At 38.9% G+C, this 23,767-nt stretch overlaps 1 protein-coding gene across 1 annotated transcript in view; it reads right to left on the minus strand.

The window, feature by feature from the left end:
• gabbr2 (gamma-aminobutyric acid (GABA) B receptor, 2) overlaps positions 1-23,767 on the minus strand; it is a 247,522-nt gene that overhangs the window by 73,730 nt on the left and 150,025 nt on the right. Inside the window, exons 5-12 of the mRNA XM_087786379.1 lie at positions 22,943-23,008; positions 21,718-21,906; positions 21,354-21,596; positions 12,704-12,764; positions 8,906-8,986; positions 6,411-6,561; positions 6,207-6,339; positions 3,722-3,829 (exon numbers count right to left, since the gene is read on the minus strand). Coding sequence (XP_087642505.1) covers positions 3,722-3,829; positions 6,207-6,339; positions 6,411-6,561; positions 8,906-8,986; positions 12,704-12,764; positions 21,354-21,596; positions 21,718-21,906; positions 22,943-23,008 — 1,032 coding nt within the window. The remainder of the gene's footprint in view (positions 1-3,721; positions 3,830-6,206; positions 6,340-6,410; positions 6,562-8,905; positions 8,987-12,703; positions 12,765-21,353; positions 21,597-21,717; positions 21,907-22,942; positions 23,009-23,767) is intronic.

Below are 23,767 nucleotides of genomic sequence, written 5' to 3' on the forward strand. Positions count from 1 at the left end.
CTAAGCGATAAGGCTGGTTTTACCATCTTTATACCATTTTTAATAAATATTTATTCACATTAGATTAATCAAATTCTGACAAAACATCTATTATGTAGTTAAAAATATGTATATTTTTTAAAAACAAGTTGAAAATTCATTCTCTTTTAAACATTTTATTTTATTTATAATTTACCTTATATTCTAAACATGAGAATGTTTTTTTAATCTTTACATTGGTAAAAAAAAAACATTCATTTATCATCCAATTTTTTTTCTAAAGTGAGTTTTTTCAATTAGGGAAATAAGGCATCATTTATAAAAAAAAAAATTTTAAAAACATTATCTCCAGCAACTATGGTCTCTCTGATAAATGCATTTTTGGTGTTTTATTTTGGACAACCTAAATGTTGAGTATTTAATAGTCTATATAAATGATTTAATAACATGTTTAAATTTACGACTGCTTTTGATTCTATCCGAGATTGAATATCGTCAACACGAGCTGTAACTTATAATGCACTTGATTTATCATTGGAAAAAAAAAAGTTATCTTTTGGACTCCATGCTAAGTCTCGGATTCTCAAACATGTTTTCTCGTCTTGTTCTCGCGCCCGACCCTCTGGACTGCCTCGCCTCTTCCAAACGGCTCAACCCTCCGTATGTGGCCCATTGTTTGTCTTCTGTTTTCGACGGCTTCTCCTTTGCCTTCCACCTTCTGCTGCTGCCTCGTCGCTGCCACTTCTCCCCTTCAACCTCCAACTCCTTGATCCTCCCAGATCCCTCTCTCTGGCTCTCGCCGCCCACGCTTACTGTGCGTCGAAACGAGAGGGAGAGAAATTAGAGAGGAGGAGTATGATCTATAAATACAATAAAGGACTAAGCTCCGACTGTCGGCGAGCTCAGATTCCTTTTTTAAATACTCGGCCAAAAACGAAACAGATTGTGTCAAATGTTCATTAAGCTGTTTCAACTTCTGAAGTAAGTTTGAGTAAAGCCTGGTTCACTGTTAGAAATATTATCTTGGACTGATAGTCACTCGGTAAGAACTTTATCAGTGGCGGTGGTTCTGTCGTCACAGAGGTCAACTGAGGGTTGTGTCTCAAATCGCATACTTGCGTACTTTAACTTAGTATTTTGAGTGCGTCTCAATTCTTAGTATGTGAAATGTAGTGCTCCATACACACTAAACTGTCACTAAAACGCCCACAAAACTGAGTATGGATCGATGGAAACTATCGACACTAAACGGCTCCATCTTAGTGACGTTGTAAACGGAAGTTACGTTTTACATATATATATACATATATATTTATATACTTACAGGTGTATTTTCAGCCAGCAGCAGGAGGATGACACACGTCTTCGGTGCTGATACCGGCGTAAATATCTCGCAAATATTTTGTTTCTCATATTTCTTGATCCAAACCAAACGTGCTGCCAGCAGGTGTCGCTAGTGTTCCTACAGCTGGTTGAAATCATCGTTAAATAGTAGTAGAAGAAGAAGCTGTCGCGTCATTTCCTGTTAGTGTGTAGCAGCAGAGTTTGATTTGAGACATACTATCTGTCAAGAATTAGTTACTAGTTAGTATGTACACTATCCTGATGCATACTAACCTCCAGTGCACTAAGAGAAGGACGCGATGTGAGACACAGCACTAGAGAGGGTCGTCTGCTCTCACTGTCCAGTGAGGTGTGACCATCATATTGTGGATGTTAGCTCAGCATCGTAAGTGACTGAGACGTCTACAGACCCCCCATCTCTGGCCAGCACCTGTGAATTCATCTCCACAAAAGATTAGGTGTTTAAGTGGAGATGGACAGTCTGATCTTCTACCCAGGAGATGGCTCTCCAGTGTTAAACCAATACCCTTGTGATGTGATTGTTTTGTTTCCTCGATGTACAGGTTTGGGCTCGTTGTACTGGACAGTAAACACCACACTGCTCTGTTAGTTTGGAGCAGCTTCTGCTTTATAGCATTTATTCATTGAACAGGAATCTAGTGTTTGCTTAACATTACCCTAAACTTCTCTGATACCCCAGAAATGAATGGTACTTTGGGTCTCCCTAAAACTGTCCAACAGTAGTCATTTGCCCCTCCTCTAGTGCGTCCCAATGAGCAGTGTGCGAAAATGTAGTAATGAGCACTCAATTGGTGCACTCAAATGGCCAGAAAATTGAGTGTGGATCGATGGACACTTTCCACCCTCAACGGCCGCCATCTTAGTGACGTAGATGAAGCTAAACTGAAGCTACGTCACTGACGACACGTCTTCAGAGCAGATACTGGCGTAAATGTCTCGAGAAAACACTAATTTTACCACAAAACAACAATAATAACACAATGAACCACAACTTAATAACTTGTTTCAATTGGCGAAAACTGCTGTAAAGTGTCGACGATAGTGTTTCAACTTCTGGTTGCGAGATAAGTGTGTAGCAGAAGAGTTTGATTTGAAACAGTACTATCTCTCGAAAATGTGCGCACTGGCCCAGCACATGCACCATTTGAATGTGTACTATAAACCAGTGCACTCGGATAAGTGCGCGATTTGGGACACAGCCTCTGTCTTCCTTGGCTAGTGTTTGTATTTCTGTTTCTTTTTATCCTGCCAAGTAAGTGACTTTAGTTTGTAAATAAAAGTACTTTATAACAAATTTACAGTCTTTTTCTTCATCCTCTTTGGACACATTTTTGTTGCAAAGTTTTTTATTGCCTGAGTGCCTGAGAAGTTTAGTTTATTGCCATTGTCTTTCTTCTATGAAGAGGGCGAAATCATTGTTGTAGTTTTGTCTTTGTTTTGGAGGTATTTTGCCTCAGTCTGTTTTGTGTTTGCTTTCTCTGTTCATGTCTAGCAGTTTTGATTGAGATTCATGGTGTTTTCTCTGAGTCACCTTGCTTACAAGAATCAAGGAAAAATACAAATATACTTGTAATTTTATTGCTTTAATTCAGTCCGGTCTTGAACCCCGGCCTGACAAAAAACTGTACACAGTTTAGTTGCCTCCCTTTGGAACCCTTTGGATACCAATGACCTGGATGAATGAGAACCTACACAGTTGATACCTATGGTCATCACAGGTACTGCAAGAAATTGAAATCGGTGAAAAGGCTGAGCCAAGTATGAAGAAGCTATGTGGCTAATTTGGTGTACCTTTCCAACACCAACAAGGCCACGTAACAAGAGAGGAAGGTCGTTTGTTAGACTGGTTACAAGCCAAGCTTATACCAAGACAGTACCAAGAATGGATAGTGTCAAGATCAAGACAACATCAAGACAGTCCCAAAATAGTAAGTATAGATATAATATGAATGAATCTGTGGTGTACATCAAAACAGTAGCAGTAGCCAAGAGGAGAGTTACATACGAGAAGTATGGAGGCATTTGGATGTTTTTAAATGTCTTTTTGGACCAAGATGAAGACGAAGACAACTGAGCTCCAGTCGCTACATTAAAATGAACAAACATTTTTGTCTATAACTCTAGAAAGACACAGATGACTCTGAAAATAACCCTTAGTCGATATCAGGGTGAGTAGAAAATGAGTGAAGTTTGAATTTTGGGTGAACTTTCCCTTTAAAACTGAGAGATCCTTAAGGCCAGCAGAACTACAATCTACAATCTTAAACTGTCAATGTTCTACTTTTTTAAGGAGTAAATACCTTTTACACTAAGTGTATGTGGATGTGTGCATGTTTAAAAAACCTCTTCTAAGCAAAGATGTGGCATCAATCCTTACCTTCTTCTTCATCTTGACATTCTTGAAGATGGCGTGCACCCTCCAGGTCTTTGCAAACATGGCGCCGAAGGCTGTGGTGTACCCGACGATGAGGATCCACGTCCGGACCTGTGAGCGGAACACAGGAACGATATCGTCGATATATCTTAATCCAAGTGATCAAGGACAACACGCGACGTCTCGAAGAAGAAGCGTCGTTGGAGAGTTTCTAAAAATATATAGAGCTGTCAGGTTTATTTTCTTTGCTCTTCGCGCTGAGCCGTGGGAGAATGTCCTGGGCCACGGAAGCTGTCACACTCAAGAGAACATTTTATCCTAATTAAAATAAAAACAGACCACCTACTGATTGAGCACAAAAGATGTTTTTTTTTTTCTACTTTGAGCCGCTCGGGTTTCAACAAAGCTGTGAGGAAAATCAACAGTGCGCGGGATTCTGTAGTCACCAGTTTGTTCGTATCATACGAGGACAAATGAACAAGACCCTTTTGTTTTAGTCGATGAGGAAAAAAAAAAACACAGTACGTTTAATTGGTTGCCGTTTGCAACCATTTCTCCAGGGTCCTCCAGAAACGTCTTAAGCTATGACTGCCTCCACTTTTTTCCTGCATTCCCTCGGTTGCACCCGCAGACGCTTGGCTAGTTTGATTCCTCTGGTTTTTCTCTTAAGAAGCTTGACCTCGGTCTGGAGATTTTTCCCGCGGATAGCAGGACGTGTGCCTGGTCAGACATCACCGCCGGGGAGTTTTGTCGACAGTTATCGCTGTAATCAGAAACTCTATAATTAATCAGGCCGGACATAAAGTCAGGCGGTCGCGCCACCTCAGGGTGGAAGCATAATGTGCTCCGTGCAGACGCCAAATCCAAGGAGAGCGATCCTATCAGCTCCCTCTCGGACGTACTTTCATAATTAGACTTGATTCAACTTAATTATGGAGGTTTTCATTGCAATTATTATGGTATATTGACGATCTCGAACCTTTAGAAACATTTTGTGGGAATGACAAACTGAGTCATTTTGTAATAATGGAGCTTTAATGACCTTAAATACATACTTAATATTTAGTAATAACTATATGCTTTTTTATTTAGAAAACCAATGAGGTTATTAAGCAGTTTGTTTTAGATTCAGAATCGCACTTTACATTTTAAATTGAACAAAGAATAGCGATCAGATCTGGTTTAAAGTCACATGTTTTGCTTGTACAAGTGAGAAGAAAACAGAGTTCGCCTGAATCCTTTCGGAAGAAGTGAGCTGTTAGTTCGCTGTTATGTCTTTGTCGTAGTTTCACAAGACGTTGATTATATTACTCCAAATTTTTGCACTAAACATCGACTCAAGGTCATCTTAATACCCACATTTAACTTTAAACCATCCTTAAAAATGCTGACACGACTAAACAGAAAAGTAACGTTGTAAGTAAAACAGATCACTTTTCTAATTAAATAAAAAAAATCCAAATTATGCTTGATTCAAGGTTTGAACCCAAAAACTTAATTTCAGTCCTTTAGAGATTAGAAATACAATCACTGAGATAATATTATTAAACTCGGGTAAGAACATTTGATGAACTTCCTGATCAGTTTGCTTAATTTCTATTAAACTAGAGAAAACTTTGTCAATTAAATTAATAAAAGAGCCACAATATATATACCGCTACTGTTGCTAGGAGCCTTTAAAGTTACAGAAAGACTGGAAAAATGAAATATATATATATATATGAAAAAGAGGTAAGAAAAAAGGACAAAATGGGAAGAAAATGTAATGTTTTCAGGAATAACATGAAAATAGTTGTGTTGATAGTATGTACATTTTTTTAATGTGTTATCTTAACACATAAATTAGATATCAAAGAACTTTTCACAAAATATTTTAGTCCTTTACTCCCATTATTTTGAGGAACAGGAACTACTCACCAAAGTCGAAACAACAACAAAAGAAAAAATAACCCCAAAAAATGTAGTTTGATCAGTCTTATAGTTTGACTCGGACCTCAAGTGAACTCCATTAGGCTCATGGGCCGTATTTGAGCAGGTCGATCTAGAAGTTTAAAAGATACAAAGGAAAAATAGAGATGGAAAAAAATATATATATTTTAACATGACCCAGAGAAAGTAGGTTGCTGGTTAGCTTCCAGCTAAAATGACCTTTTAACTTGAAGCATAGCAATGGAAGGTCCATTCTAAAACGTGGATTAAGTGAACAAACACACAATTATCTCAAGTTAAGTTTGTTTTCTTTTGTTTTATTGCTGCATTGTTGAGCACAAGAGGCGTCCTAACAAAAAGTCAATTTTTCCTTCCCTTTTTTCCGATTTCAAACTCAAATCAGCAAATTAAACTACCCGAAAACTATTTATACGATAGAGCTCAAACTGATAAATAAGTGATGACACAGTCATCAAAAAATGTTGTATTTTAAGTGGGTGTCAACATTGCTTAGTTCAAGGTTGGACACATAAGATAATTAATATTGGTGGAAACTCACCGTGCAGAGAGTCTCGAACTCTTTATCGGAGACGAATCCTCCGTCCAGGCCGAACAGGAAGATGGAGGCGTAGGACAGCATCCCCCCCAGGATGATCAGGTTGTTCATGTACGGACTGGACATCTTGATCAGTCTGGAGGAAACGAAGAGGATTGAAGTGGTAAAAACCAGAATCCGCGAGCACGTCACGTATACGACACTCACCTGTGATTCCGGTTCTTGATGTTGAAGAACAGGAAGGCTCCGGCCATGAGCATGCCCAGGATGGTGATGGTGGACAGGATGCTGTAGAGGGGGACGTTGATGTGGCGACGCTGCAGACGTACAAACGTACGATCCTTGGGGGGTTCCACACCTGTCAGGAAGTAGAAACACTCATTATTAACTTCACTAAAAACATCTTTCCATTGTGTTGACACACACATATTTGATATTCTTAACACCAGCGATACAATGAATGGTGTCATCAACAAATAAAGGATAATGAAGACACATTCCTAGACACCTCTCCAAACACAATATTGACGGCGTGAACATTTGTAACAATCTGAGGCGAACTGTTAATTTGTAGCAAAGCGACTTCTCTGACTTACTAAATTAATGGAAACAAAAAACAAAATACATCTGGTGTAAAGTCAGAAGAGAAAGATGTTAATTTGAGTTTACATTTCTGTCGGAATCCTTTCTGAAGTTCAGGGCTGTTAGTTCGCTGTTATATCTTCGTCGCAGTTTCAAAAGCTGTTGATGATCTTGCGTCAAAACGCAAACTATAATGAGGTTGCCTCGCACTCCAGCTGTTGTGTCTGGAGACTAGACCGTCACGAATTCACACTTTCTGTGAATACCTTTGATGGTTTTAACCACGAAATAAGGCACATAAGAAGAATGTTCCTATACGTCAAATATTAGACAAAAATGAATGTTCAGACGGACCTGAAATACTTTTCTAACCTTGTTTACTGACAATTGAAAACGTATATGGAAACATGTGGAAATACCTTTTGAATGATTTAAAGAGCTCTTTAAATCATTCAAAACATTCATATTTATAAGTCTTGAACACTTGAGGGAGAAATCTCCCATCATCCCTTCTTGAACCATACGTTTTCCAGTCAAACCAATGCTGTGTCACAAATCGCAGACTTATCTAAATGCACTGCTTTAAAGTACACTATAAGACAGTGCACTTACTCACGCAGTGCACACATTTCGACAGGATAGTACTGAACACTATCAGCGACACTTGACATCGCTTTTCTCCAATTGAAACAAGTTATTAAGATGTGTTTCATTGTGTTATTATTGTTGTTGTGTTGTTTTGTGATATAATAAGTGTTTTCTCGAGACATTTACGCCTGTATCTGCTCCGAAGACGCGTCCTCAGTGACGTAGCTTCCATTTAGTGTCACTAAAACGGCGGCCGTTCGTTGAGGGTGGAAAGTGTCCATCGATCCACACTCAATTGTCCTGGCCATTTGAGTGCATAGTGCACAACATTTCCGCACACTTCTCAGTGTGAACGCACTTGTGTACTCAAAATATTAGGTGTATGTGTGCGCTTTGTGACACACCACAAGTCTGGTTCTGCTCAAGGTTTCTGTCTACACTCTACACTCTACAGCTAAATGTGGACAAAACTGAAACTCTGGTGATTGCTCCTGATGATAAGGTTCCAGGGTTGAGACAGTACTTTGGTGACTTAGGTCAGTCTGTCAAACTGAGCCTGAGAAACCTGGGTGTTTGATAAAGACATGTCTCTTGTTCGACACTGAAGAAAACTGACCAGAAACTGTTTCCTTCAACTGAGAAAAATCTCCAAACTTAGGAAAATGTTGTCGGAACATGATCTGGAGCTTGTAATCCATGCGTTTGTTTCTTCTCGTCTGGACTATTGTAACAGTTTGTTTTCATGTCTTAACAAGAAGGATCTGTCTCGCCTGCAGTTGATTCAGAACTCTGCAGCGAGAATTCTGACTCGCTCAAGTAGAAGAACTCACATTTCTCCGGTCCTTAAAACTCTTCACTGGCTTCCAGTTTCTTTCAGGATCAACTTTAAAATTCTGGTTCTTACTTTCAGAGCTATTCATGGTCAGGCTCCTCCTTACATCACTGATCTGATCCAGCCTTACACCCCAGCTCGGGCTCTGAGGTCTGTGGATCAGAATCTACTTATGGTTCCACGCACACGGCTCAGGACCAGAGGAGAGAAATCTTTTCAGGCTGTTGCTCCTAAGCTTTGGAACGATCTTCCTCTCTCTTTGCGCTTGATGGATCTACTGACTCCTTTAAGAACATCTTAAGACGTTTCTATTTGTTCAGGCTTTTCCTTGATTTTCTGGAACTCCTGTGTTGTTCTCAGTATTATCTTGATCTTTAAAGTATGTACTTTTTTGGGTATTGTTTTGATTGTTAAAGCGCTTTGTGACCCTGGTCTGGAAAAGCGCTATATAAATAAATATTACTTACTTACTTACTTACTTACTTACTTACTGTTAAAAGGACATTTTTCTTGCCACTGTCGTTCATTGTGATTGGCTGGTGCCTGTTTTTCTCTTCTCTTATAAAGTGTTGTTTCAACTGTTTAGTGTCTTCAAATCTCTTTGTCATGACACTTTGAATAAAGTTGAATTTAATTAATCCACTCTCTCTCAGACACACACACACACACACACCTTCTAACTCTATCATTCTGTTTGTACCTTGAAACCTGATGGAGTTATTGATGAGGTCCAGCACGTCTGCGATGGCGTTGTATTCTCCCACCTTCACCTCGCGGCCCTCTGTTGAGACGAGCACATCAGGATCAAGAGACATTTTTTTTTGGAAACAGATTCTTTTTTGTTTTTTTTTTAAAAACCCAGACCAAAAGTTGACATTTAAAAAAAGCTCTCACTGAAACCCACATTAGCATAATGACATTTTAACCAGCAGGAAATCCTTAATTCGAAGAAACCAAGCGTGCTCGTCTCATCATGTTGTGAAAAGGTGGATTTTTTCGACATTTTCCCTCCGTACAGACTCTATATTAGATCAAACCTCTTATGAACATAAACACACGAAGGCTCTTATATTTGACGCCCAATCATCACAACGTTCCTTCACCGAGGGGAAGAAAAAAGAAAAGCAATAAACATCCAAATCTTGTTAAAAACAGACTGCAATATGCATTATTATCGCACCCCTTTTTCCCCGTTTCCTGCTTCAAGAAGGCAATTTTAGATTATAGCCTATTCTTTTTTGGGAACAATGATGCGTCCCTTTGGTGCAGCGCTGCAGCAGGTACGACCTTGTCCGACAAACAGGCGGCTTTTGTTCCTGAGCTCGCGTCGGTGAGATTGTTCATCAGGGACCGGCGGCGAGAGCAGAGAGAAATGAAACATTATTCTGATTGTGTCGGAGAGTCATCGAGAAAAAGTTTATTGTAGGAACTGACTTTTAGGGTCGCAAAGTTTCCTGATGTTAGGAGGAATTTTGGAATAATAAAATATGAATCCGTAAAAGTTTTGTTTTGAGAATAACAACCGACTTCAGGTTGACAGGAATCACAAAGTATATCAGTATTTTTAGAATATTGAAGGGTCCAATTTAGTTTTAATTGTAGAAACGTATTATTTTCTTGCGTTATCTCAGGGTCAATGTGACCCAGAGGCCCCAAAAATACAAATGGTTTGTAGTTAAATAAGTTTGTTATTAAAGTTTACAAACACATTTGTTTTCGGGCCTCTGGGTCACAATGACCCGGAGAAGGGTTAAGGCATTAGATGGATTAAAAAAACATATATATTTATATATTATAATAATATCATTTATATATTAAAAGGTTGACTTTGGTGTTTGTTTCAATGATTTAATTTTAAAATTGGAATAGTTTTAATAAGTAACAAAAACAAAGTTTTATATTTTTATTCCAATAATAAAATAAAACTTCTAAATTCCATATATTTTAATTCATAGTCTTTAATATTCAGTATTATTTGATGGTACTAATGTACCAATAGGTTTAAATTAAAAACAATATATTTTTGAATTATTGTAATTAGAGCATTTAACTAAATATTAAATTACTACAAAAAAAATATATAAGCTTTACATTTTCTATTTTATATATATATATATATATATATATATATATATATATATATATATATATATATATATATATATATATGTATTTTTTTAAGCATTACATTTTCTATTTTATATATATATATATTTTTTTTAAGCATTACATTATCTATTATATATATAATAAAAAATGTAATGCTTAAAGAAAATAAAATTAAAAACAATAAATAATTAAAACTTCAAATGTCAAATGCAAGAAAAAACAGGAATAAATCTGCTTCTAAAGTTTGAGCTTTGACCGAAATATCCATTTTCACCCTTGAGTCACCTCAACATCCTGTTTCGACCGAGTTTATTCATGGATTCATGTGTTTCTGTAGCTTAATAACAAAGGATCTAAATTTCAGGTGTGAACCAAAAGCCTTTTTCCGTTTCTTTCTCTTATGTAACATTCGGACTCTCGTGATGGAGGCCTGTGGCCGCGACTCGTCTCTCGTGACTGGAGCTGAGAGCGTCTGACAGGTGGATGTGAAGCATCGTCTGGGAACAGATGAACGGGTCGAGTGCAGGATCACAGCCTCTTAACATATTCTCAGTGCTGACGTCCGCCGTGACACATCCATGAGTGACACGACAACGACGGAGAGAAGGAGCAGAAAAAGGAAAATACTTTCATTTAAAATGAACTTAAACAAAATAAGAAGATATTTTTAAAGCGTGGAGCGGATAGAGAACAGTGTCGTACAAGAGTGGTTGAATAAGTTACACTAGAAGTTTAACAGCTCAGGAACTTGTGCATAATCTAGATATTAATTAGCTTGTTAAACATTTAGCTGCTAAGAAGTGCATCCTCTAGAGCACAGTTGTCAAACTGAATCCCACAAGAGGACACATTTCTTTAGTATTTCAAGTCACGGGTCAAACTAAATGTATATTTACTTAATTAGAAGTATGAGTCTGTTTTTCACCCTTGTGTTGTCTCTGGGTCAATGTGACCCAGTGGACTGAAAACAAATATATCTGTGGTATACCTTGTGTTGTCTCTGGGTCAATGTGACCCAGTGGACTGAAAACAAATATATCTGTGGTATACCTTGTGTTGTCTCTGGGTCAATGTGACCCAGTTGACTGAAAACAAATATATCTGTGGTATACCTTGTGTTGTCTCTGGGTCAAGGTGACCCAGTGGACTGAAAACAAATATATCTGTGGTATACCTTGTGTTGTCTCTGGGTCAATGTGACCCAGTGGACTGAAAACAAATATATCTGTGGTATACCTTGTGTTGTCTCTGGGTCAAGGTGACCCGGGGGCCCGGAAAAAAATTCTTTGAGATATGAAGGAAGTTATTTTTTAATCTTCGTTCAATAAAAAGTAGAAAAAAAAAAAATTAAAAAATGAAGCATGATTAAAAAAAATGTTTTTGCTTGATTGAAGTAAAAAATAATTAAAGTCATTTGTTTTATTTACGCAGGAAACCGTTTTTTTCAGTGAAAAAATTATTTTCATTGAGGCGAAAAAAGTTTTATAGTTTGATTTCAGTAAAAACGTTTTAAAGACTTGTTTTTTATTGGAGTAAAAAAAGTTTCGAAATCATTTTTGTTTGATTAAACTAAAACAGTTTTAAAATTTTTTTTATTGAGGTAAAAAAAGCTGTGAATTTGAATTTTTTAAATTATTGCGATCCAAGTTATTATTATGTTTTTTTGTTTGATTGATGTAAACAAAGTTTTAAAACACAATATAATATTTATTGAAGAACCTTTTTTTTTAAATCTCAACATTTATTTTTTGATTAAAGCAACATTTTTTTATTGAATAGTAAAGAAACAAGAGTAAATCATAGCAAGAGATCAAGTCGATAATTAAATAAAGTATAAACAACTGTAACAGCGAACATGATTTTCCTCCTGATCGTGTGATTGGACGACACCGAAAACACTACATGCACCTGAGCCTGAACACGTCAACCTTCCTGTCGTCATCACATAGAAGAACGACTCTCACAGCGAAGATAGAACCCTCGGAGGAGAAGAAACGCTCTGCACTGACGCAGATAAGCAGAGAACATCTCGGGGAGCCTCGGAGTCGGGAAATCCCTAAACATAGATGCAATCTCAGGGTCTCTTCTCCGACCGGGGGTTCATGATAAACCCAAGAGAACAAGTGTGTCTCACAACAGCAGGACGTTCATCTGATAAAAGCCAAATAATTATGACCAGCAGCTCTTTGACCAGTGTGTGTTAAAAAGATGTTGTGACTCTATTGTATCATCAGTGTGTTTGTTTGTACAAAACTATTTTCATTGAAACATTTGCATTAGAAAATGATCTCAAGCTCCGCCCACTGAAAACACTTTGTCAAACTCTTTCCACCTCTTGTGATCTTTTTTCTAAACTCCTTTGATCACAGCAGGAAAAAAAAAAAGTTACCTTGAAATTGGTTGAATTTGATCGTCCCCATCCTCTCGCCGTTTCGAAACATGACTTGACCCTGAGAAAAAAACAACAACATCATTAAATATATAAAAATACTGCATCATTTGTACCAGAGGTGTCAGTCCGCTTCAACATTTTATATTTTGTTTAAAAAAAAAAAGGTAATACAATGGTAACTCAATACAGCACATGGTTGAGTTAATGTTCTATTACATGTTTGGCTCTGATTATTGGTTTTGTGTGAAGAATCATATGTTTTGACTCTGTGTGGAAAGAGTCTTCAGTTAGAAAATTGACTTTTCTAACAGCTGCTTTATTGGTGGTTTGCTGCTCCTGAGAGACCTGAGACATCTTAACTGAGCCTCTCACAGACGACCAAGCTTCTCAGTCAATACATGAGAAAGTCAAAAGTTTTCTAGTCAAGTTTCAAGATTGATCGTTTTTAGAATTTCAAAGCAAACACATGTAGGTATTTCAGATTAGTTTTGACCAACAAGCAAAATGGAAAACATTTATTTTTTCTAATTGGTCACTGGGTCAAGGTGACCCGAAGGCACGAAAACAAATGTAGTTGTGGTACCCCTTGTGTTGTCTCTTGTTGAATTGCTGGGATCTGTTTTTCCTTAATCAACTATAGTCTTACTTCAACCGTGTCTCGAGATAACTTTGTTATGATAAGACACTTTAAATAAAATTTAATTTAATTGAATTGAATTGAAGGTGACCGGAAGCTCCAAAAACAAATGTGTTTGTGGTATCCATTATTTTGTTTCTGGGTCAAGGTGACCCGATGGACCGGAAAAACAAATATAGTTGTGGTATCCCTTGTGTGGTCTCTTGGTCAAGGTGAGCCGGAGGTGCAAAATCAAATGTGTTTGAGGTATCCCTTGTGTGGTCTCTGGGTAAGGTGACCGGAAGGCCCGAAAACAAATGTGTTTTGTGGTATCTCTTGTTTTGTCTCTGGGTCAAGGTGACCTGAAGGACCTGAAACAAATGTGTTTGTGGTATCCCTTGTGTTCTCTCTGGGTCAAGGTGACCCGATGGACCGGAAACAAATGTGGTTGTGTTATACCTTGTGTTATGTCAGGGTCAAGGTGACCCGAAGGACCTGAAACAAAAGTGTTGGTGGTATCCCTTGTGTTGTCTCTGAGTCTAGGTGACCCGAAGGCCCGAAAAGAAATGTGTTTGTGGTATCCCTTGTGTTCTCTCTAGGTCAAGGTGACCCGAAGGACCTGAAACAAATCTGTTCGGGTCACCTTGACCCTGAGACAACACAAGGGATAATGGAAAAATGGTTTCTCATGTTGAAGGCTCCGTACATTTGCAGTTGGCAAACTTCTTAAAAACATTTGTTTTCTTCTTTAAAAAAAAAACAACAACTTTCTTTGTTACTGAAGAAATCTTCTCCTGGGCAAGAAAATCCATTCAAAGTCAGAGAGCTCCAAAGTTTTGTCGATATGAAGGGAAACAACAGCGTCAGGCAGATGAATCTCTATTTTGTTGTCTCTCTAACGTTTCTATTCTTTCGATCTCAATTATCTTTCGCTCTTCATCTGGCGAGACGCGTCAATTAAGCGAGTCCACCATCTGCTCGGAGAGTTGGCTTGTTACCGTCGCTAACAGGTGACAGACACTGGGAGAGAGAGATCACTCAGTAGATTGATGAAGCGAACAGAGAGTGCTCAGGGCATTTGAATTTCCACAAAATGAAGAAAGAAAAAAAAAAAAGCGGGGGAAGCGGCAGCCGAGCACTGGAGGAAAAAAAAAAGAAATCCTTGAACCAATTTTGCCGGAAAATAAGGGAACGCTTTGAAGTCGCAAAGCGAGGTCCCACCCCTCTGTTTCAATTACACTCTTTGTGTGGCATCTTTCTTTCATGTTTGCCTGAACGTGTGCACACTTCACAGGTGAGAGGTGGAGGCTTCCTCGCTCGGGAAAGTGGATCGAGCGTCTTTTAGGTGTAAGCGGAGCAGCTTCAGTCGATCGAACGCACAGACGAATGGAAACGATCGTCACGGAGAAGCGAATATAGGATTTGATCAGATCGTGGCTGTGGATGGGTGAGTGGGGAAGGACCTAAAATCTCCCACAATGCAGCAGGACAACATCCATGCACATTTTAAGATGTACACTCAACGAGGGATTTAAGAGATTTCCTATTTAAAAATAAACTTGTAATTTTTTTTAATATCCAAGATGCTTGCTTTCTGTCCAAAGAAACAATTTGTGCTGCACCTGTTGTGCTGAAAAGAAAAGTTAATTTTCATAAATGTTAAAAAAAAAGTTGCCTGCCTATGCATTAAATTTAAACCTTGTGTTATATAAGGGTCAAGATGACAAACAAGATGAGGTGAAAATAACAAATGTGTTAGCATTTAGCTTCTGCTACAAACAAAATAAAATATACATTTGTTTAAGTTTTAATCGGAATTCCTCTTGTCGAGGCTTCAATACAAGATGGCTGTGACAGACGAGCAGTAGGTTTTTTTCCCACAAAGATGAAGAAAACTGAGCCCTAGTCGCTACAATAAAATGAACAAACATTTTTGTCTTTAGCTCTAGAAAAATGTATATTTTGGTGTTTAAACAAGAAGGATCTGACGTGCCTGCAGCTATAGAAAAGTCCCCAGCAAGAATCCTGAGCCGTTCTAGTAGAAGAACTTACATTCCCCCAAACCTTTAACATCTGCATTGGCTGCCAGTTTCTGGTTCTTACTTTTCTTCTATAACTCTTAAAAGGAACAGGTTACTTTGAAAATAATCCCAGCCATTAGTCGACATAAGGGTGGGTAGAAAACGAGTGAAATTTTGGGTGAATTATCATTTTAATACCGACATTGCATTCTGTTTAAGCTCCACCGCCCCTGACCTTTTGAGTTAAAAATGTTGGCCCCTTGATTTATGTCACATGAATTTACCGCTTTTTGTAGATCTGGACAAAAGTGTTACCCACATCAAATCTTTACACTTCCTTTTGTGCCAAAAGGCAATATTTTCTGGAGATAAAAATGCATCAAGTTCAGTTCAAACCAAACCAACAGAGTGACGGATATAGATGCTTCTTCTTTTTTTTTTTAACCTTCCTTCCCACCAAACCAGTCTCTTAGGTTCTTGTTGTGTACACACACAGCACATCCCATAGGAGCCGACCCGGCTCGGCCTGTGCTGGTATCATTCCTGCTGCTGGATCAGTGTCGAAAGGCTGTGGCAGCAGCAGGAGAGCGATCATCGAGGGGCTTTTTTCACTATCGATCCAGTGGCTGTCAAGGCCACACAGAAGAAGCCCGACATTAACCGGCGGAACCCGAGCGCTGGAGCAGATCAAAACCGCAGGATGATGTGCAGATGAGGAGAGCAGGACTATTTCTTTTTTTTGTGTGTCTGACGCGAGAGGGACGACGTGAGTCACCTCGCTCGGCAAGAACTGCTGCAGAACACGTCTTCTCATCAGATACTTCGCCACCTGAAACCCCAGAGGAAGTCGCACGCTGGGCTCGGCGGACGGTTGTGTCACTCAAGTGTTTTCACCTCGCCTGACAAAGTGATATGCGGTCACCCTTCCGTTTCTGAAATACAATTTAGTTACATTGATTTCTGCAGGACTTTCTGTCCTCAAGGCGCTTTCGAATGAGAGCGACGAGATAAGAGAGGACTGCACTTCTGGACACGTTTCTGTGTGTACTGATGTAGTATCCAACTACACATTCTTGCAAATATTTGATGATTACCATTATTGGCTTCAATATTAAAAGACAAATCTTAGATTTTTGATTACAGCCCTAAGAGGCTACGCTACGACTGCAGGACTTTTATCGGATTATTTTCAGAGTAATCCATTTATTTTCAAGTAAGTAATTATTAATTGTCCTTTCTCAGGCCAGGGTCAAAAAGCGCTTAAACAATCAAAACAATACACAGTTAAAATACATACTTTCAAGGAAAAAGCACAAATAAAAGTGTCTTCAGATGTTTCTTGAAGGAGTCAGTAGATCATCAAATACAGATGTTTCTTGAAGGAGTCAGTAGATCATCAAACACAGATGTTTCTTGAAGGAGTCAGTAGATCATCAAACACAGAGATGGTTCCAAAGATTAGGAGCAACAGTCTGGAAGGATTTCTCTCCTCTGGTCCTGAACCGTGTTCAGGAACCATTAGTAGATTCTGATCCACAGACCTCAGAGCCCGAGCTGGGGTGTAAGGCTGGATCAGAATCAACTGATGGAAGGTCTGACCATGAATAGATCTGAAAGTAGGAACCAAGATGGATCCTGAAAGAAACTGGCAGCCAGTGAAGAGTTTTAAGGATCGGAGAAATGTGAGTTCTTCTACTAGAGCGGCTCAGAATTCTGGCTGCAGAGTTTTGTATTAACTGCAGGCGAGACAGATCCTTCTTGTTTAGACATGTAAATAATTTATTTTTGAGTTATAGACAAAAATGTTTGTTCATTTTAATGTAGCGACTGAAGCTCAGTCGTCTTCATCTTGGTCCAAAAAGACACTTAAAAACATCCTAATACCTCCATACTGCTCGTCTATAACGTCCCTCTTGAATTGAAGCCTCAACATGAGGAATTGTTCGGAAAAAAACAAGTTTATATTTTAAGTTTGTCTGCAGCAGAAAATCCCAGGCAATATATTGTGAATCTTGAATGCTTCTGCAAAAAAACAAGTTTAAAATATAGACTTCTTTACATTTTTCCGGAACAATCCTTCTCATTGAGGCTTCAATACAAGAGGGAGGTTACGGATGAGCAGTACGGAGGTATTTGCATGTTTCTAGATGAAGACAAGTGAGCTCCAGTTGCTAATTTAAAATGAACACACATCAATCTATGTTACGAAACACATCTATTACTCTAAAAAGATCAGAGTATTTTGAAAATAATCCCTCAGTCGACATGAGGGTGAGTAGAAAATGAGGGAAATTTTCAGTGAAAGTCCTGCAGTCTGAACGTGGCCTAATAGGGCTGCAAAGAAAAAATGAATTTGTCATGTGTAGTTAATATTATTGAAGTCAATGATGTTCGTAACGTGAAGAATTTCATCATCAAAGCTTCTCTTTGCAAGTAGTAAACATGTCCCGAAGAGCAGTCGTCTCGTAACCAAACTGAACTTAATCCTTGGAAATGTTTGAGTGGATCACATATTCCTGGGCAAGTGAAATATTTTGACATGTTTTATTTTTAAGCGACAGATGGAAACAAGAACATCATGTCCTAAGTTGCGACACATCAACTCTGAAAATGACAATACCATGTAGTATTTCACATTATTATTTGATCTTTAATCATTTAATGAATTGTATTTTTTATGTTTCAAAATCACTGTGATGTTTGGGGGAATCCAGCAAGAGTCCAGAGACTGGACATCTTTGACCAACACTTTTTTTTGGGGTGTAATCAAGGGGTATTAACCGCTTGTGGTCGGCGGGCTAAGAGCTTGTTTTTGGAGTGAAGCCGGCATTTAATCAAGATTAAATTAACCGTGGAGCCCTGACTAAAAAACACAGCTAAATAAGTAAAAAAAAACTGTGAAGAACAAATGGACAGCAGTCTTTTGAGGATGTAAAAGCAAAGATTTCTCAAAGAGAGCAGCTGCTGATTCTAGAGGAGGGTGACGTCCACGACCAGAATCTCCCGCCAGAAGCAAAGAGTTTGTGTCTAAATTGAGTCTTTTATGACGTTGGTGTCTCCACTGAGGCACCGTGACCTGACTATGGCCTCCAGAGAGAGACGTGGGCAGCTTGTGATTCTCTCGTCATCCTTTCTTCTTCCCTAGATTCTTTTTTTTTTTTTTTCCTGGCCACACCAGAGCATCTCCACACACCACGCGAGCATAGAGCTGGTTCGAGGGCAAACTATGGTGGCACGATAATGGACCGCCAGCTGCTTTGTTGCTCTCTCTCCTCCTTTACCAATATGGTCAGAGTCAAACTGAGCCTGAGAAACCTGGGTGTTGTATTTGATAAAGACATGTCTCTTGTTCAACACTGTAGAAAACTGACCAGAAACTGTTTCCTTCAACTGAGAAAAATCTCTAAACTTAGGAAAATGCTGTCACAACATGATCTGGAGCTTGTAATCCATGCGTTTGTTTCTTCTCGTCTGGACTATTGTAACAGTTTGTTTTCATGTCTTAACAAGAAGGAGCTGTCTCGCCTGCAGTTGATTCAGAACTCTGCAGCGAGAATTCTGAGCTGCTCTAGTAGAAGAACTCACATTTCTCCGGTCCTTAAAACTCTTCACTGGCTTCCAGTTTCTTTCAGGATCAACTTTAAAATTCTGGTTCTTACTTTCAGAGCTATTCATGGTCAGGCTCCTCCTTACATCACTGATCTGATCCAGCCTTACACCCCAGCTCGGTCTCTGAGGTCTGTGGATCAGAATCTACTGATGGTTCCTCGCACACGGCTCAGGACCAGAGGAGAGAAATCTTTTCAGGCTGTTGCTCCTAAGCTTTGGAACAATCTTCCTCTCTCTTTGCGCTTGATGGAGTCTACTGACTCCTTTAAGAAACATCTTAAGACGTTTCTATTTGTTCAGGCTTTTCCTTGAATTTCTCGAACTCCTGTGTTGTTCTCAGTATTATCTTGATCTTTGAAGTATGTACTTTTTTGAGTATTGTTTTGATTGTTAAAGCGCTTTGTGACCCTGGTCTCGAAAAGCGCTATATAAATATATATTACTTACTTACTTACTTACTTTAGTGGAGGAAGTTGAAACATTCGCAAGAACTTGAGCCTTTTGTAAAAGTCAAATAGTCTTTGATGATAGAGCCTGACATACTGATCCCTAAACCAAGCCCCCTTACAATTTGCAAAAGGTGCTGAAATTCAACAACTACTTCTCATTTAATATGTAATATATACAGTAGAGAGTGAAAATTTAATCACAATTAGACGTATTTTTATTTTCTTCAGACCCCCTTTTCACCCCCTGACAATTACCAAAATGAGCTGAAATTCTGGAAATACAATTTAATATATTAGGTAATACAGTAAATCTTTAAAGAAATTGTATTTAAATTTAAGTTTCATCAACATCGGACACATTTGAATTTAAGTCGGTGTCTTCTGGTCTCTCTTGTGTCCCCCTTTTCTTTTGCCGGGAAGGAGTCGCCCCCCTCAAACCTACACTAAGAGGTCAGTAGTCTACATAAAAATGATTATGGGCTCTTCTGCCCCTGTTTTTCATCCCCTTACGATTGACAAAAAGGAGATTAATCCAACACTATGTAAAACATATGGTTTAAATTTCATCAGTTTGACATATTTTAATTTTCCAGGGGGTCTTCTGCACCCTTTGTGACCCCTAACAGTAAACAATAGCATTAAAAATATATATCTCTTAATTGATAAATAATAGATAAGGTTTAAATTTGATAGAAATCTTTCAGACAATACAGGAAAGTACTTGGAACTTTGACAATGCAGGTGTTTGTTTCAGAGACACGTATACCTCTAAGGAGTTTCCGTGCCAGACGTTAAGGTGAGAGAAGAAACTATATTTGCTGATATGCCAGACAATCCCTTGGTCTTTCGAATGAAGCTGCATTAGCGTCTCTACTATATGGTCTCAATTTATTTTGGGGTGATTAAACTCCGGCTCCTGAAAGCTGGCTGACGCACTCATTTCCAAACTCTTGGTGTGTGCGGTGCCCTTTAAAGCCCGGGCCATTCATCTTAAAAGTCTATTTAACATGGATCCAGTGAAACCATAACATAAAGCAGTCAACAAGGGTATATTTATTCGTGGTTCAGCCATAACATTATGACCACCGACTGGCCCAAAGGCGGATGAATTCCTCCGTATATATGTAGTAGCTAGTAGCTGTAATTTTGGTTGTTAAAATATATAACGTATTATTCTGCTAAAAATAAAAACAATATGAATAACAAAAACTTTAATAAAGGTGGCACAAGGTGGTTTAGTTGTTAGCAAGGTCACCTCATAGCAAGAAGGTTGCTGGTTTGCTTCCAGTATAAGGCAACTTTCCGACTTACTGTGTGAACATTTTTCAGTGCTTAGGTCCGGTTTCCTCCGACAGTCACAAAAAAAAAGAGGTTGATTGAGAACTCTAGATTTTCTGTTAGTGTGAGTGTGTGTATGAATGGTTGTGTGTCTCTGTGACAGGTTTCGGACCTGTTCAGGGGGTCCCCCACTTCTTACCCATATCAGCTATGAATGAGAAACTTCATTGTGACTATAATAAATATAAAAACACATCTCTTAAATAAGTTTCGGGTTAAGACACTTTCTTACAACTGAATCTCTCTGAAGAACAGAGATCAGAATTGGTTTAAAGTCACGATAATTTGACTTGTACAAAGAGAGACAATACAGAACATACATAGTCTGTCCAAATTTCGGTTGCATCTTTATACTCACGAGTAATTTATTGATCTGGGAGACAAGGACACTGTTTACAACTTGAAAAACCAAGACTGGAATTCATTACAGCATGATTAAACCTGATAAGTCTCATTTGGAAGCTTTCCCTACTGAGGATGATTAACTTTGAACATTCTTTAATGCCTCTTCATAGAATAAATAATTTGGAAAAGTGAATTTGGTAATGCCAATATCTCTGATACTACTAAAGTTAACAGGGACTACTTTTCTGATTCTGACTTTGGAAGCTCACCGTGACTCCGTAGAAGTTTGTCTCGTTCATTACGTCCAACACCATCTTCCCCACTTCTCGATCGTCCACTGTGAAGTTGTGGTAGGTGTTCTGCCGTTGCTTGACCCGCAGCAGATCCATTACTCGGGTCAGGGTTTTGGCGATGACCCAGATGCCGTCGTAGGCGAATCCGTGAAACTTGCTCGGCTCCACACCTTTCTGCTGAAGCTCCCTGCTGTACTCCCGCTCGTACTCCCTCGGGGTCTAGACAACAAGATGGATCGGAAGAGTTGAAGACATATCGTCGAGGGTTTTTCACATTTCCTGCGGTTCAGCTCTGAGGATTTATATAAAAGATACAGTCTAGAAATATGCTTATCCTCACCCGGCCTGAAATGCCCTTGATCTGTCGAGCGGCAAGCGGCTCAAAGTCCACACTGATGTAGCCCTCCATGGCTGTCAGAAGCTTCTTGGTGGTGCAGTTGGTGGAGTTGGCCTGTTCCCACCAGTTCCCTTGGTACCAGCCGGGTATGATCCACTGATATTTACTCCCAAACATGTTCAGATTATAAGCCTGTCAGAAGACAAAACACAATGACTCACATCCTTCCTTTATATCCAAGATCTTACCCTGTTAAGGCAGTGATTCCGAACTATTTAACTATTTAAACAATTTCCCGAAGGAGACCTCCTGAGGGATCAATAAAGTTTTACCTACCTACCTACCTACCTACCTATTGTGCCTGAGTGCTATGCTAAGAAGTTTTTTTGTGCCGATTCCAAAAGTAACCAATTCCCTTTCGGCACCAACTGAAACAAGCAACTTTTGATCCCGATCTCCAAAGTGGGGATGTTTGGTTTTGTTTCATAAAGACAGTATTTTTGAAAACAATGTTTTGTGATTAATTTGCACCTAATGCAGCTAATAATAAATAATAATACATTTTATTTAAAGGCGCCTTTCTTGGCACTCAAGGTCACCATACATAGATTGCATACATAAAACATTTAAAACACAACAATAAAATATGTATAAATAAAAACTAATGTGTATAAATAATAAGCAGAAAGACACTTGGTATATGCACAGAGTTACTAACTAGTCGATTAAGGCTACATTTTCAGGATATATATTGTTTGTAATATTTTTGTGGTGATTTTTCTAGCGTTAAATATTTGCTGTGACTCATTAAAAGTTGATAAAAACTGTCTTAAGGCGATGACTTCAGATGGGAAAGTGATTAGCTTAGAAGTTCAATTCAAACTCGGTACAAGATTCTGCAGTGTCCATAAGCAAGACGCTAGTTGCACCTGGTGGTGAGATGGCGGGTTGCGGCCTACACCCATCAGTGTGGGTGATTGTGTGGTGAATGGGTGGATGGAAAAAAGCTTTATAAGTTAGAAACATTTACCGTTTACTAAAGAGCTAAGGTCACAGACTTGTACTTGTTTTTTTAAATAAACATTTTTCGAGGCCCACTAGTGAAACTGGTTAAAGAGTTTGGTGCCTGGTCCGAAAGACCTCTGTCTTGTTCTATGCATCAAAGGTTTTATAATAAAAGAAATATAGTTAAAAATGAAAAAATAGTACAAATGTGAATTTTACTTACGCAACAAAAGACTTTGGCTGCCAAGTTCTCGTCAAATTGTCCAATGATGATCCTCACGTCGTTGTCCTGGAAACAAAAAACAAGAAAGTAGTTACAGAAAGTTGAAATATTGAACATTTATAACTTCAAAACCTCAAAGGTTAATTAAAAGTTCTGGGTCGGTGAGCTTGGTGTGTTTCTGTTTGCTCTTCAGCAATAGATTCCCATGACATTTCTATCAAGTCCTTCTTCACCCAGAATCAGCACTTAAGTCAGCGGAGCCTTCAGGAACAAATGTCTATTTGCTTTACGATCGATATCCAGGTTTATGACGCCTCCAGCGCATTACACTTTAACAAACTGACAGCATCTGTCACGTTGCCGGAGCTGTATTTTCATTATTAGGTCGAGCCTATCAGAGGCAATAAATGTAAGAGGCGAACCGAAGCCACGGCGATATCACGTCCAAAGTGTCCATCCATTACTGGGATGACATCCGTGTCACGGGGGGGGGGTGTGGGGGGATCGGCCGTCTAGCCGAGCCGCCTGGCCCCGGCACGCATTAACCAGAGGATCCAGGGGCCAGAGGGCCCTTCAAAGACATGGTAAATAATTTACAGAACCCTGACAATGAAGCGTGCGGCTGTCCATCACATGTGACTGACACGACAATAATCAAAAAGTATCTCAGGAATTTAATAGTGACACTTATTTGAGGCTCAGTTGGACATTGAAGATTGTCTGAGGAGTGGATTCCAATTTGCTGGGGCAATTATGAGTCCGAAAGTTGACTTGGCGACAGCAGGAAAAACTAATGTGGAATTCAGCGTCTGTAAATTGGACATA

Source organism: Callionymus lyra, chromosome 3 (assembly GCF_982586985.1).
Source record: "Callionymus lyra chromosome 3, fCalLyr1.hap1.1, whole genome shotgun sequence".
Lineage (NCBI taxonomy): Eukaryota > Metazoa > Chordata > Actinopteri > Syngnathiformes > Callionymidae > Callionymus > Callionymus lyra.